Source organism: Melozone crissalis, unplaced genomic scaffold, assembly GCF_028551555.1.
Source record: "Melozone crissalis strain CALT ecotype California unplaced genomic scaffold, PUWL_Pcris_2 ptg000132l_1, whole genome shotgun sequence".
NCBI classification, from domain to species: domain Eukaryota; kingdom Metazoa; phylum Chordata; class Aves; order Passeriformes; family Passerellidae; genus Melozone; species Melozone crissalis.
Genome location: NW_026535905.1, coordinates 5,187,104 through 5,203,077, shown reverse-complemented (window position 1 = coordinate 5,203,077; position 15,974 = coordinate 5,187,104). Strand labels below are relative to the sequence as shown.

Sequence of the window (15,974 nt, the reverse complement as noted above, 5' to 3'; positions counted from 1 at the left end):
GCTCAGCAAGCACCTGGATTGACCCCTGGGCATGGTGCACTCATGAACCATCAGTGATGATGTTCTAAGTTTTTAGAGTGTGACAGGGTCATGAACCTTTGAGTGCTGCTCAGAGCACGTGTCCAAACGCCACATGCCCCATACGTGACCTGACCCTGCCACTCCTTGCTGCTGGCAGGGGTTTTGTCACTTATGACCAATAAACACTCGTGTTTTGGCTGTGGGGGATCCCTCCATGTGCTCATATGATCCTCTTTTACTGCCTGGTCTTTAGACTTTAATCGGGAAATGACATGAGATCATCAGCTGGGGACAGAGGTGCAAAATGCAAGGTGTCCTCAGCAAGGAACACAAAGTGCTCACTTAATGCTTTTTGATCATAAAATCCCAGAAATGGGATTACAAATGATCATAAAATCCCAGAATGGGCTGGGTTGGGGTGGAAGGGACCTTAAATCCCATCTCAACAGCTCTGTGTCCTCTCCCTCTGGCACAGCAGTTGCCACATCTGCCATTCAGGCTGTACTTTGGACAGGGCAGGGTGCTGGGAAAGGGGGAGGAGAAGCTTCCAGAAATGCAGTTTAATAAAAGCAAAGTTGAGCAGCACAGCCCCTGTGCTTTAACCTTTTTAATTCTTTTTCCATTCCATTATTAGTGCAAATAGCAAGGCCCTGTGAGACGCCACGTGGGAGCTGAGCTCCAGACCTCAGCTTGCTCTCCAGGGAAATAAACCCAGCTCTGCTTTACTCAGGGAGGGCTGAATGAGCATCACTACCCCAAGGAGAGGGAGAACCCCGCTGAAATGGGGATTTTCTCCATCTCCCCTTCCTGCTGGTCTCCTGCCTGACTGCTGCCACCCCTGAGCCTTTCTCCAAAGGGCATCACTATTTTTATCCCTTCCACAGGGAAACCTGCAGCTTCTGCTGCCCTTAAGTCCTGCTTTAGTCTCCAGGCTGTCAGAATGGATTATCCTTGAAATCCTGGAACTGAGGGTGCCTGAGACAAAAGAAAAGCATCAATTCTGGCCCATGGGGACTGAGTCAATGAACTCAGTAGGGCAGGTGGGCAATGGTCAGCTGAGTGGCCACAGCTGTCCACAAGCCACTGGCCTTGCTCCTCCAGGTTTGGTTCAATCACTCAAAATTTGCAATGCACCTTCTCCCTTCCCTCAGGGAATGAGATCCTTGGCTGGTACAGGTTCAAATTCTCCATTATTCAATGAGGCAACAACAAAAAAAAAAGGTTGTTGTGGGTCTTTTATTTCCTTAAATAAGATTTTACACCTTTGTGTAAAAGATGATAAAGAGCATCTAGACAGCTGAGAATTGGTCCCAAGGATAACTTGGGACAGTTATCAGGACAACCCTAATGAAAGATAACTTTTGAAACCATTATTTGCATGTTATCCCTGTCCCATGGCCTAGTTTTGGCCAAGCCAAGGCACAGCCTAAGTAGGAATCAAATGGAGAAGGGGAAATAAAGATTTAAAAGAAAATTTAAGATGACACCTGCACAAAAGCATCTTTTTAAAAACTCAGGTTCAGGTGAGCAACAATCCCAAGAAAGAAATAGAAATTGTGCTGCTTAAACCCTGTGGTGTCATCGCTAAGGGATGTACTGGAGGGAGCACGTGTATGAACCGGGACCAGGGATGGAGACCTTCCATTCCCACAGGACAAAATGTGGAAAAGTGACAAAAAGGAAAAGTGACAAAAATAATTCCAGCTTGGGCACAGCAAATGGTTGTGTCTCACCAGTGCCATAGAGCTGTGCCTACTAAAATCCACGCAACTCCCTCCCCTGGGAACCACAACCCTTGGATTGAGAAGATTTGGGTAAAATAACAGTGGGTGGGGTTTGGGGAATGCTGCTCCTCCAAGGGATCTGGGACTCCCACAGAAGAGGAGAACCCCATCAACTGTAGTATTTGCTGGATCCCCAGGATGAATTGAGACTCTGACTCCATGTTCTTGGAAGGCTAATTTATATTATATTATATTATATTATATTATATTATATTATATTATATTATATTAATGAATAGAGAAAGGAACTTACAGAAGGCTTAACAAGATACTAATTAAAAACTCGTGACAGCTTCCAGAGTCCCGACACAGCCGGCTGTGATCAGTCATTAAGTAAAAACAATTCACATGTTGGATAAACAATCTCCAACCACATTCCAAAGGAGAAAAACACAGGAGAGAAAAATGAGATAATATTGTTTCTCCTTTTCCTCTGAGGCTTCTCAGCTTCCCAGGAGAAAATCCTGGGCAAAGAGATTTTTCAGAAAATATGACAGTGACAATCAACAGGATTTAGTTTGAAAGGGCACAGCGTTTTTTTTCAGAAAACAGTGACAATCACCAGGATGTAATTTCGATCTGCAAAAGGGCACGTCAGACAAAAATCACCTCTCTAACAACCCTTTTTTCCCCCCTCTTTGTCCCAGTGCCACTGAGCTGCGCCTCCACCTCACCCCGACGCTGCCATGGCCACGCTAGAGACGCTGCCCGTCCTCAGTGACCCGGCCTACCCCAGCGCGCAGAGCTTCCACGGCTTCGCCCCGCGCTACTCCCAGACCATCCCCCGGAGCGCCATGGGGAGCGTGGGCAGCGGCGTGGCCAACGACCAGGAGTTCGCCATGAAGAGCGTGGGCACGCGCACGCAGAGCGGCGGCCGGCCCGCCGAGGGGCCGCGCAACGGCTACTCCGGCCGGGACATCCCCCACCGCTACTCGGGCGAGGAGAAGACCTACAAGTCGGAGAAAGTCTCCAACTCACTCTACATCAACGGCGAGGCGCGCAAGAGCGAGAAGCTGAAGGTGGACATCTGCGGGAACGTGACCGCCAACAACGAGAAGAACCTGCCGCCGCCGCCGCCCCAGTACCGAGAGCCCGGTAACCCACCAAAGATTTTGCCGATTTCCGGCAAACTGGACCAGGTGAGGACCTCCTGGAGCAGCTGGGTGGCCATGGCACTTCTCTGGAAGCACAGGCCAGGAGGCCTTGCACGACAGCGCAGTCTTGATGGTCTCATTTTTGTTTTGTAGATTTTAATGTAGAGATTATATAATTCTTACAACTTTCAGGGGTGTTGTTAGTACTTGAGGAACCCAAGAACACGACCACAAATCTTCCACACACAGCTCATTTAAGTCACTGGCTGTTCCATCTTCCCTGAGATATGTTCACCTCCCTGAAGGATGAGGAGGGAGCTGGAGTTGGCCCCTGTTTGTAGGTCCAGCATCTGAGTCCTACTCAGGTTTTGTGTGTTTTGTGCCTTTTATAGGCAGTTTCCAACCATGCACTGACACCTAAAGCTGTTGTTTGAAAGCAGCCACGAGCATCTGTTCCCAATCCCAGTGCCCCTTGTGAAAAAAAAGCTTAGGAACTACCCCCATAAATGTTATCTCCCAGCCCAGCCCATCCTCATGGCTCATATTGGCTTCAGGGAGAAAAATCTCCCAGGCCTGGAGGAACAGAGCCCCAGCAGTGCTTTATGTAGCCTGCTGCTCTGCTCCAGCGACTTCCATAATTTGTGTCCAGTATTATTTCTGCAGCATTTGGTGGCCTTTTCTCCTGGGTTGTTAATCCAACAGCCCCTGCAGTCCATCTCAGTCTCACACTTGGTCTCCAACCTCCAATCTGTTCAGTGGGGCTTTTTCTGTTTCTCCTAAAAGGCATTTTCAAAATACCTTTGCTTCCTCCAGTTTAATTTTCACCTAAAATCCAATCTGCAGTAGGGGAGACTCAATTCCATTTTGAGGAAAATTTTGTTTCTAATGGTGCATTGATGGGGTGAGGAATGTGCAAGGTTTAAAATCCTTTCTAAATCCCTTACAGCTGTGGTCTATTGTCCCCCAGCATTGCTTATGCCACAGAAAACACAAATTTCAAATGAAGAGCAGTTCCAGCATGTTCCTTGCCTGGTGTCACTGCTGTCAGAGCTCCTACCTGCTCCTGTCTGAGGACAAGCAGGACATGAGGTCCCCAGAGGCACAGGTCACTGCTGGCAGGAGGGAGATGTGATTCTCCTGAGGGCTGCTAATCCAAGGGTTCAATTCAGCTTTCAGCAAAAGGGCAATGCAACCTCAAGGCTAGAAATATAAACAGCAGAAATTAGAGTTATTTTTGGTCAGGTCTGGTAAGCAAGGGGCAGCCCTCCTTGTGAGCAAGCACTAAGAGAACCTAAGAAGTATTCTAGAGTAAAATCATGCAGGTTTGGGGTGAGTCACGCAGGTTTGGGGTGAAAAGATTGTTTCCTTTCAGCTAGAGGAAGGGAAGGCAGCGTTGCCCTTTGAGTGACCACAGGTCCCTCATGTGCAACCCCAAATGTGCAACAAGGTGGGATAAGGAGCCAGCCCAAGCTGCATAACCCCCACCCTTCACCAATGTGTCTCTTTTATGTGTTGCTACCGAGTCTCCTGCTGTGTTTGATGCCTGCTCCTTTTTCCTTTTTGCAGAGCAATGAGCCCTTAGTTAGACCCTCAGCCTTTAAACCAGTAGTTCCTAAAAACTTCCATTCCATGCAGAACCTCTGCCCGCCGCAGAGCAACGGGATGGCAGAGAACAGAAAGAGCTTGAACCACGGCAACAGCAATAGCCCGTCCGCGCCCAAGGGCGGGCTCGACAAGAGCAGCCTTAACAGGACTACAAACCAGGGCGGGGGGCTCTCGGATTCGGGCCGTAACTCCCTGACCAGCCTGCCCACCTACGGCACGGGCTACAGCCAGCACGTGGGCCCCATGAGCGCCTCCACCAGCCACATCAACCGCATCGGGACCACCTACGTGGAGAAGAACATCGTGGGCTACAACGGGATATCTACCTCAGACAGCGGGCGGTCCTCGAGCAAGAGCACCTCGTCCTTCAGTAGGCTGAACCATCTCAACGAGACCATGCCCTTCCACTCGCCCTCGACCGACGACATCATCCAGGACCTGGAGGACAGGCTGTGGGAGAAGGAGCAGGAGGTGCTGCAGATGAGGAGGAACCTGGACAAGAGCGAGGCGGCCATCTTCCAGGTGTTCGAGGAGAAGCAGAAGATCTGGGAGAGGGAAATGGAGGATCTGAGGCAGAACTATGCCAACAAGTTGCAGCAGGTCTCCAAAAAGGCGCAGCGGGCTCAGCAGGCTCTGCAGCTCCAAATCTTCAAGCTCCAGCAGGAGAAAAAAAAACTCCAGGATGACATGGGACAACTCCTCCAGCAGCGAGAGGAGCTGGAGAAGAAATTTGTGGCTTTCAAGAAGGAGCAGGCTGAGTTTCTCCCGAAGATTGAAGAGACCAAGTGGGAGGTAAGAGCGTTGTTGTAACAGGCCGTGAATGAGGTTTCCGTTGTGGGATCTGGTGACCCAAAGTTCCTCCCACATGCCCACAGAAAACAGCCATGGGTTGGTGACCTTCAGGTAACAGGTGACACTTGTCACCTCACTTGTCTGAGCCCCAGGCCTGCTGATTTCAATTAAGCTTAAATAAGCACAACTTTTTTGTGCACACCCTCCTGTGCTGGTTAATAATTTGACTTCACAGTCTGGTCACCCCAAGTCATGACATTCAAATCCAGTTTCACAGAATACAGGTCTTTCCACACAGGTACTTGTGCCTGCCAAAAATGGGCTTAAGTCTATTTTAATTAAATTCTTTTACCATTTGCATTTGGGCAAATCTTGAAACTGGTTTTCAGATATTTGCTTTCTTTTAAATTGAAGATATAAAAGGAACTGAGCTAAGAATTACATCGATAGAGCCATGTTTACCTCATGTTTTCCATTGTAACACACTTTTTTTGGTTGTTAATAAGTTGATCTCTCTCAAAAGGCTGAAAGACACATTCCTCTTTCTAGTTCTCCTGTTGAGTCCTACATAACTTTTTCCTACTGTTCCTATTTTTAGAACATTTTATCAAGGTCTGTTTGTATAGCCAGTGCTAACATACCGTTTTTTCAGCTTGATCATGTGAAGAATTTTAATCCTTCCATGCAGAGGCTAGAAACTTTAAATTTATTAAGAGTGCAGAGGCAAAACATAGCTCTAGAATCCAGACGACCTTATTCTGCTAATCCTGATGGAAAGTCAACGAAGCTGGGATTAATTAGGCTCTGAAATGTGCCATTCGCAGATGTTCAGCAGAAGGTTTGGGATCGAGCCCTGTGGGTTTGTGGGTAGGAGAGGAAGATGAAGGCAGGAGCGAAGCATCGCTGGTGGGGACCACATCACAGGGCTTGGCTGTTTGGGCAGCTCCAGCTGGGAACAGCATCAGATCCCTGAGGGAAAAAACACAGAGGTGGGGACAACATCTAGGTCTGTGGCATGGTGAGGGCTGGGTCTTTGGGCAGGGTCTGTGGCATGGTGAGGGCTGGGTCCTTGAGCAGGGTCTGTGGCATGGTGAGGGCTGGGTCCTTGGGCAGGGTCATTTAATGGGCAGTTCAGGGGACAAGCAGCTCCTCACTGCCACCCACCAGCCTCACAAGTGCTCTCCCCACAGGTGTGCCAGAAGGCAGGTGAGATCTCCCTGCTCAAGCAGCAGCTGAAGGACTCCCAAGCCGATGTCTCCCAGAAGCTCAACGAGATTGTGGGCCTGCGGTCGCAGCTCAAGGAAGGCAAGAACTTCCTGCGGGAGAAAGAGGAGCAGATCCTCACCCTGAAGGACTCCTACAGCTCCAAGAGCGTCAACCTGGAGATCTGCGAGGGCGAGCTGCAGAGGAAGATGAGCGAGGTCCAGGTGCTGAGGGAAAAACTGAACCACTGTGAGCTGGAGGTCTCGGGCCTGAAGCGGACACTTGCCAGCATAGGGCCCACGGGGTCTTTTGGTGGGGACCTCGGGGACAAGCTGCGGGGGGACCCGCTGGCCTGCGAGAGCGACGAGGCCAAGATGCAGCGGCAGAGCGAGGACAGCGTGAACAGCCTGAGGAGGGAGGTGGAGAGGCTGCAGACGGAGCTGAAGCTGGAGCGGCAGCAGAGGGAGCAGCAGGTGATGGACTTCGAGGAGGAGCGGCGCACGTGGCAGGAGGAGAAGGAGAAGGTCATCAAGTACCAGAAGCAGCTGCAGCTCAACTATGTGGAGATGTACCAGAAGAACCAGCTCCTGGAGCACAAGGTCAACGAGATGAACACCAAGGCCACCAGCCCCCCGCACACCGAGGAGAAGAAGACATGGACTCCCTCCAGGCTCGAGAGGATAGAGTCCACCGAGATCTGAGGGGGGGCCGAGGTGACGCGACAGAATTTTTTATTGCTGTGCATGTACTACCTACTCAAGCCAGAGATCTTCCGAAGGATAATGCGCTCCCATGGGAGCGGTGTGAGCGTGCTCCCACCAGGCTCCATCACCCTCACTCTCCACTTCTGTGCTCCGTAGGTACAATAACTGTGGATGTGCGTTGGTTTTCTATCGACAATGCCACATCTCGGCTGGGGTTTTTTCCTAGTACAGCTGGTGAGGGTCAATTGGCTCTTTTGTAATCTGCCCTGACTGTTATTTCACTAGAGGCTGCCACCCCCTCTCCTACAATTCACCCTTCTTTGGTTGGTTGTTTTGGAGGGTTGTATTCGGTTTCTTTGGTTTTCCAAGCATTTATGTGCAGCAAAACAGTTCAAAGCGGCAGGTTTGTTGTTTTTTGGGTTTTGGTTTTTTTTTTCCAGGACGTTTTTAGCCACATTGGCTAATGGAGCAAAGCTCTTGGGATCATGAGCAAACTCAAGTGTTCTGCATCAAGTATCCTGTCTAGACGGTGGTCTTAGTGAAGTCAGTGCAAGCTTGGCCACTGATTTCAGTGAAACCAGACATATCTCTACCAGACGACTCCCTCTTGCCCTGGCTGCAAGAGGTTAGGACATCCTTGAGGAGCAGGATGAGCCTGTCCTGCTAACAGAAGCCAACAAGGAATGATGTCCCAGCAGGAGCCTCTCTGGAGGCTCAGCAGAGCTTAACACATGCTGCGTTTTCACTTCCTTGTGGTTTCCTCCTGCAGTTCCACTCCTCTCCCAGGTTGTGACCAACCCTGGGAGCAGAAACACCCTCCCACCTCTGCCTTGACCCCCTTACTCTATACCCAAGCTGGCTACAGCAAGAGAAAAGCTAACTTCCCTTCCCAACAGCCCCCTTACTTCCCAAAGTCAATAGAATCGAGGTTTGGAGAAGCCTCCAAACCCATGGGATGTTTATGCAAACTGAAGCTTTAGCAATCTGCCCCAGAAGCGGGCAATTGTGCCACCCTGTCCCCAAACGAGTGACACCTTGGTGCACTCTCTTGGGCCAGGGTCTGCTTAAAAACAGCACTCGAGCCTCACTCAGGAGTTGCAGGGGGGGCACAGCAGCATCACAGCTGGATTGCAGCAGTCAGCCTTCAGTTCTGCCGTTCCAAACAGCACCCACAGCCATCCCACACCCCAGGGATGGAGAGAACAACTCGCAGGCCTAGCTCAAGAAAATACTCAGCTACTAACTCTGAGCATGAAAGAAGTCATAAGAGGGGGAAAATGCTTAAGATCACGCAAGTGCTTATGCCCTGGCAGAATGATAAACCAAATCCTACGTGCACAGTCACTGAGGCAGCAAAACCTGGCATTCTGCTTGAAAAGGTGGGCAGGGTGAGCTCAGTTCTTCTGTCATGGACAATTTTTTACCACAAGTCACAATAAAGAGAAGAAAAATGTTGCAAAGTGGAGTTTGCACTGGCCAAAGGATCAATAGGAGTGGGGATTTTGGCTCTTTGCCCTGGGGAGCAGCTAGAAGAGAAAAGTTGGGATTAGCACTGGGATGTCTGGAAATGTTTCTGTGGTGACACCAGGGTGAATTTGGCCAGATTAAATTTCATGTGCACACCAAGGAAGAACCTGGAGGCATTGAGGGGCTGAAGACCTTCCAAACAAATGCCCTGGAGCTGCACATTTTCTATGTTCTATCTCCCCAGAGCTCTCCTGTTCACAACCAGGTGTCACCTTCGGTTTGAGAAAAAACATTGCTGTGACGAGCTCCAGCCTGAGCAGAGTGGAGAATGCAGCTAGTCCCACCAGCCCAAGTCATGGGACACTGCCACTGGCCAGGAGCTGGTGGTGGCTGCCAGAGACCCCTGGAGCCATTGAAAATAGAAAAGTGCCAAGACCAGGGCATTTCAAGACCCCAGTTGACAGCTCCTCTCTTTTCTCACCACTTCTGCCCATGTCTTTGCAGCTGGAGGAAAACAACTCATGGAAAACACCAGGGCAGCTCAGGCTAAGCCCCTTTCCCTGGACCAGCCATAAAAGGGAGGTTAGGTCAGGTCTGACCACTGATGGCTGTGGGGAAGAGTCCTGCAAATCCTGAAGATCTCCAGCACTCTTGGACATCAGCCCAGCAAGGAAGGAGCGCAGCTGCCTGCCAGTGCCACACAGCTGCAGATTTGGCCATGGTAGGGCAAAATCCACAGGCACCTGGCCAGGCACATCCTAGAGCTTCCTCCATTTCATACTCCAGGCCTTCCAGGCACAATCAAACATCCCACAGTGGCAGGGTTGGAGATCTGGTGGCTCACCTCCCAAAGCAGGTGTTTGGTAGCTGCTCTTGTGAAGATTGTTCACCTTGGAGGAGGAAAGGCCCCCTCCCTCCACCTTCCTCATGGCATCACATCGATCCAGAGCTTCAATCCAGATCTGAGACCTCGACTGTGGACATTCCCTGGACAACAAAGCCTTGCAGATACCCACTAAGACACTCTGCTGATGGTTTTCCCTCTCTTGGGATTCTCCCAGGATCCCACAGCTGTCCTGCAGAAACCACCCCACCCCTGCTATGGTGACAGAAAACACAGATGGTTTTGGGAGCCAAACTGCCACAAAGGATTCCTGTGCTTCAGGATTCCTCCCCACAACTAGATGTGCTGCTCCCCTCAAGTCCTCTCCCCTGTGCCAGCCCTCTGCTCAGCAGAGATGGAGCAAAACGATGGTGAGACACCTGGATTCCTCTTGTTTGTGCCCAGGTGGAGCTCACCTGGCTCCTTCCAGATCTTTTACACTTTCACAAGTTGATGAAATCTCCCATCTAAAGCTTCATTGAGGCTCTGGGGTCTTAGCCCTGGGTTAGGACAGCCAAGGGGTGCCAGGCTGCTGTTAGGGTGACATATCCTGGGAATGGCCAAGGAGGCTGGCAGTGTGTCTCTTGGAGGCTCAGGCAGGGCTGATGAATTGTTTCTGTCCCATGGAATTCCACCCAGAGCTTGGGCTTGACCATCCCCCAGCTGTGTCCTGCACCTTGGAGCTGGTGGAATTCAGTGTGACATCCTGGCTCTCATGTCATTCTCCAAGTGCTGCTCCCAAAATCCTCTCTAACCTGCACTAGCCACCACCACAAGCTGTGGCCGTGAGGGTCTCAGCTCAGTTGCCCACACATGAGGTCCACAAGGGTATCTGGGATATCTGGGATACCCAACAAATGCATGATCCAAGATTTTTGGGAGAGTGGTGGCAGTCCTGGAGCAGCTCTGTCATGGTCCCCCCATGTACAGAGCCCAGTCATGCTCCAGGCACATCCACACGGCCAACAGAGGACAATGATCAGCTCCAGAGGCTTCCACCCATGAGGACGTGGGCTGAGCAGGCTGTCCTGGTGCCAGGGAAGGTCTCACTCTGCAGTGGGCAGGGCTGCTTTGCTCCACCACCATTCCAAGGCTGGCTGCTACCACTGTCCCAGCAACCCAGCTGGGCTGATTCCAGCACTCCCCTCTCACCCCCAGGGTGATCAGCACAACCAGGGCACGTTGTTGTGCCCCACACAGCCCCACTGAGCTCCTGCCACTGTCTGCTGGCAGCTGGTGGCCCAGTCCTGCTGTCACTGGTGGTGGTCACTCACCTCCAGGTTTCCACGCTCCAGGGAGGAATGGAATTGTTGCTCTAACACTGTTGTACAGAGAGAAGTGTATTTGGATGTAAATAAGAGCCCAGCTCTGTGTGTTGATGATTAAAAGGAGACAAGAAGGCTCTGTGGCTTCTCTGTTGGCGAACGGGGCTGAGCGCTGCACACAGGGTGCTCAGCACCCCGACCTGGGCCTGGCTGCATTGGGAATGGGCTCCAGCACCTCCCAGGAGAGCAATCCACTTGGGATTAGCTCAGCCTGGTGTCCCTCTGTCCTGCTTTGATGCTTGCTGTCACCCTCAGCCAGGTTTGCAGCGACCCCCTGGTTAAGGGTGCCTGTCAGGTGTCACAGGCAGACTCCAGGCAGACAGTGGTTCCCAGAGTGTCCCCCTGAGCTCTGCCCACCATGGCAAGGACCATCCTGCTCCCCTCCTGCCCCTTGCAGTGGCACTTTACAGCGAGCTCAAGGCAGCGAGCTCACGACAACGTGACCAAAGATCTCTGGAGAGCGCTGGGCTCCATGCCTGGAGCTGTGTCCCGGTTTTCCTGCAGAGACCGGAGGCTGGTGGGGGCTGGAAAAGGGGAATGAGAGCTGCCAGGGGACATGATTTCCCCGTGTCCCACCTGGGAATGTCTGCAGGTCCATGAAGGCCTTTCCTGTGCAAGATAGGACAGGATAGAAGGGAGTTCCTGGGTGAGGTGATTGTCCCTAGTTGGTGACACCAGTATCCTCCACAGCCATCCCAGTTAGCTCCACACCTTTCCCATGGAGAATATGGACCAGGGGCTGTCCCTAGGAGTTGGGATGGATGCCATTCCCTTTCTTCTTGAGGAGAAGAGAGGATGCACACCAAGTCATGCATCTTCTTGTCTTCAGGCAACTTCATGCCTCTCATCCTCAGAGCAATAGGTCAGCAGCAGACACCACTACAGGGTCCAGGCAAATGTTCTGGCTCAGTGGGAATGTCCAGGAAAATGAGCATCCTGAGAGCTGGTGGTCCTGCTGGCTGCCCCCTTGGTGTCCTTTCCACAGCTCACCCCAGGGCATCCTCATCACCCTCCTTACCAAGGAACCAAACTCCCAGGTGAAGGCAGCGTCTTCTTCACTTCTCCTGCTTGGGGTGTTGAAGGCATCTCCACCCACCTTTGCTCCAGGAAGGCTCCTGGACCTGGCAGGAGGATTTATGGGAGATCTGTGCTCCTGCAGGTGGGTGTTCAGGTGGGTCTGGGCCTTGGGCAGATGCCTCTCAACTGTGCCTCTGCTCCCCAGCCATTCTCAGCCTTCTCCACTCCATCCCTGGGATGGAAGAGGACCCAATTAATTTAACCCAAACATTCAGTTTAAGCCTTGAAACCCCTTTATATTTACTCTTCACCAAGACCCCTTGCTAAAGATCTGTCCATGTGTTGCCTGCTGCTCCTTTGCCCCAGCTCTCCAGGCTCTCCTGCCTCTTTTCAGATCATCCCCATCCCACTGGAGCAGTCAGGGCCTCTCCCAGTGCTCTCCCAGGTACATCTGGACAAGCTGGAGTTACAGCCCCCACTGGGAATGGGTGATCCCAACCCTACTCTCAGGAGCTTTCCAGAACACTGATCCTCTCCTCTCTGACATCCCCAGGGATTTTGGGGATGGATCCATCAGCCCTGCTTTGCCTCCAAGGACAATCTGGCTTCCTGCTGAAGGACATTCCCATGGCCTGCAATCCTGTGGGATCATTGCACGGGGATTCACAACTTCGCCACCAGCTCTGGAGCTCCCTGGTCCTTCCACCTTCTGGAAAAAACAGGGGTCTGAGGGGTCTCTGAGGTCCTTAGGGGCACACAGGACCCTGCAGTGTACTAAGGGGGTGGGATCTCATCCAGCTGTTTGCAGATGTTGGCTTCCCAAGAGGATGTTCCTGTATTTTCAGGGTAATCCTCCTCCCTGGTTCTCCCAGTGATGGGAATTGTGTCAGCTCTGGGGCCTGGACCAGGCTGTGTCCCCACAGCTCTTTCACAAATCTGTTTTTTCTGGCAGGAAGTCTCTGCTCTCTGTCCCAAAGCAATAGGATTTTCCAGGGAGATTTCAAAGGGACTCTTCCCAACTCTGACACCTGCAGACAAGCCAACATTCCTTCAGAGCTCCAGCCCTGGCCTCAGCTCCTCTGGAAAGGGATGCAAGGTCCAGTCTGGCTCTGAACAACCACTTGGTGGCCCGGGTTGCCCAAAGCTTCCCACATCCAGCAGGTGTGACCCATCCTGTCACTGGGCAGGAGGTCTTCTCCACGTGGGAGCCACTGGGGTGTCTGAGCTCACGGAGCCACCTTCAGTGACAACCAGTGGGACACTGTGGCCATTCCTGAGAGCCTGGGAGGACAAGATCCCTTCACCCCATGGCTGAAAGGAGCAGAACAGGGGCTGGCAGGAGCATCCCAGCACCACCCAATGCTGCACCCCCGGCTGATGTGTCTATGCAGTCCCTTCCCAGGCAGAGCCCAGCCCAGGGCTCCTCCAAGGTGTCTTCGTTTGCACTCTCCAGGACCTGGAAATCGCTGTGAGCCCAGAGGAGCTGCTCCGGGCACCACCCCAGGGAGGTTTTCCCTCTCCCCAAACCCCATTTTAGACGTGGCTGAGCGCAGTTCCCCAGCAGATGCAGAGCTGTCCCCCCAAAGCTGCCCCGGGGGTGTCCGACCTCACCAGCAATAACAGGAGCTCTGCTGGCCATGTCCCACCACAGCAGCTCCTGCGGGACACATCCCGCACCACCCGAGTGTCACTCCAGCCCCAGCCTTGTGCTTCTCTTCCCTCTCGTTTTTGACGCCTCGGTGGCTCCCTCTGTCTCTTTTTCCCTCTCTTTTTCTCTCTCTCTGACTGTGAATTCAAACCAGAAGTGTTCTGAACTCGACTCTGTTACTGTTCTGTCTCTGCGTCGACTGTTGCTGGTTCTCCGAACTGCGTTTCAACGAGACTTTGCAAAAAAAAAAATCTAAAACATCTAAAAAAAAAACTTTAAAAAAAAAAAAAACCTGAAAAAAATCTCAAAAAATATGTAAAAAATCTAAAAAAAAAAAAAAAATCTGAAAAAGGTAAAAAAAATTATTTAAAAAAAACTTTAAAAACCCTGAAAAAATCTTTTAAAAATCTAAAAAAAAAAAAACATGAAAAAAAATCTTCAATAAGTTCTTAAAAAAATAAAAAAAGTCTGAAAAAATCTAAAAAAAGTATTTAAAAGTAAAAAAAAAAATCTAAAAAAGTATATTAAAAAATTCTAAAAAAATTAAAATTTATATATATATAAATATATATATATATGTACTTGGAAAAAATAATAAAAATATTTTAAAAAAAGAACTCCATAAAGTCAGGTGTCTCTCCTGTTCACTTGGTCACTTCCAAACACTGTTGTCTTGACTTTGCCTCTGGTTAAGTGTGTTTAAAGACAAAAGGTTCAACAAAAAAAAAAAAAAAAAAAAGAAAAAAAATTTAAATAAAAAGAAAAAAGAGGTAACACTCACCATTCTGGGATTTTTGTACAGCAAAGGTGTATCTGTTTCAGAGGTTCTTGTTAAAACTCCACCACAATTCCCAACTCCCTGCTGGCTTGTTGTCTGTTCCCATTGGGTTATCCAGATGTGAAGAGCTCCTGCCTTTGCCATTTTCTACAGTGAATAAATATATAAATATATCTGTACAGAGGTATGTATATATATAAATAGACATGCAGATCTATATGTATACGTATCTCCAGCTCTCCTCTCTCCAGCTGACTGTGAAGGATTTTTATTGGGCAAAATAAAATGGAGAAAGGCCCCGTTTTAAAAACAGGACTGTGTGGTTTGTTTGTGTCACAGCTGGGAGAATTTGGGAGAATCAGGGGAAATTTGGGGGTCGATCCACTGCTGGGAGAAAGGAACAGAACCAGGAGGATTTGGGGATGGATCCACAGCTGGGAGAATTGGGGAGAACCAGGGGGATTTTGGGATGGATCCACTGCTGGGAGAATTGGGGAGAACCAGGGGGATTTTGGGGATGGATCCACAGCTGGGAGAACCAGGAGGATTTGAGAATGGATCCACAGCTGGGAGGAGGAGAGAGAAGCAGGGGGATTTTGGGATGGATCCACAGCTGGAAGAACCAGATGGATTTGGGATGGATCCACCAAAGGGAGAAGGAGGGAGAACCAGGGGGATTTTGAGATGAATCCACAGTTGGGAGAATTGGGGAGAACCAGGGGGATTTTGAGATGAATCCACAGTTGGGAGAATTGGGGAGATACAGGGGGATTTGAGGGGATGGATCCACAGCTGGGACAAGGAGGGAGAACCAGGGGGATTTTGGGATGGATCCGCAGCTGGGATGGGGAGTTGTGGGGGGAAACCTTCACCCTGGGTGAATCAGCACATTCCAATCCAGCTGCAGAGGTGGGGAGGCAATTCCCCTTCCCTCTCCTGGAAAAGCCACATCTCCCAGTGGAGCATCTCTGGGGGTTCCTTGATTTCCCCAGCACGTGGCTGAAGGAGTGGAACAAACTAAAAATGCACCAAATTCGTGTTGAATCTCAGATTTTGGGAGTGAGAATTTGGATGCAGCCCCCAGGCCAAGGTCCATCCACCTTCCCTTATAACCAGGGAGGAAACACCAAGTCCAAAACTCCTACTCAAATCAATCCCACCCAACTCTGTCAGCATCACTAAAATCAACAGATAATCGTTGTTTTTCTTTAAAACCCCAGCAATTCCAGCACTTTTCCCCATGGCAGCAGCTTTATCAGAGAGGTTTCCTGCCCTCTGGTGACAGAGGTGAGCCAGGGATTCCATGAGGTTCCTCAGGTTTAGAGCCTGAGGTGCCATCAGCCAGCGTGGCTCTTCTCCAGAGCCCTGGGGCCTCCTGAAAACAGCATTTCCTCCTGAAAACGGCAATTCTTCCTGGAAATGCCATTTCTTCCTGGAAATGGCAATTCCTCCTGAAAAGGGCATTTCTTCCAGAAAACGGCATTTCCTCCCTTGCCAGGGCACAAAACCTCATCTGAAGGAAGAGGTGGAGAGGAAGCAAAGCTGGTGGAAATATCAAGTGCTAAGCAAGGCTCAAGGCAATATTTAAATAATTTGCCAGTGCTGAAAGCCTGCAGTGGGCAGGAGGAAGATTTCTGGCAGCAGTGGAGCCGT

The 15,974-nt window shown here is 50.6% G+C and overlaps 1 protein-coding gene across 1 annotated transcript in view; it reads left to right on the top strand.

Moving 5' to 3' along the window:
* Positions 1-8,075, top strand: part of LZTS3 (leucine zipper tumor suppressor family member 3) — a 46,152-nt gene extending 38,077 nt beyond the window's left edge. The window contains exons 2-4 of the mRNA XM_054293310.1: positions 2,453-2,944; positions 4,466-5,296; positions 6,487-8,075. Coding sequence (XP_054149285.1) covers positions 2,492-2,944; positions 4,466-5,296; positions 6,487-7,200 — 1,998 coding nt within the window. The 5' untranslated portion in view covers positions 2,453-2,491 and the 3' untranslated portion in view covers positions 7,201-8,075. The remainder of the gene's footprint in view (positions 1-2,452; positions 2,945-4,465; positions 5,297-6,486) is intronic.
* Positions 8,076-15,974: the final 7,899 nt, after the last annotated feature.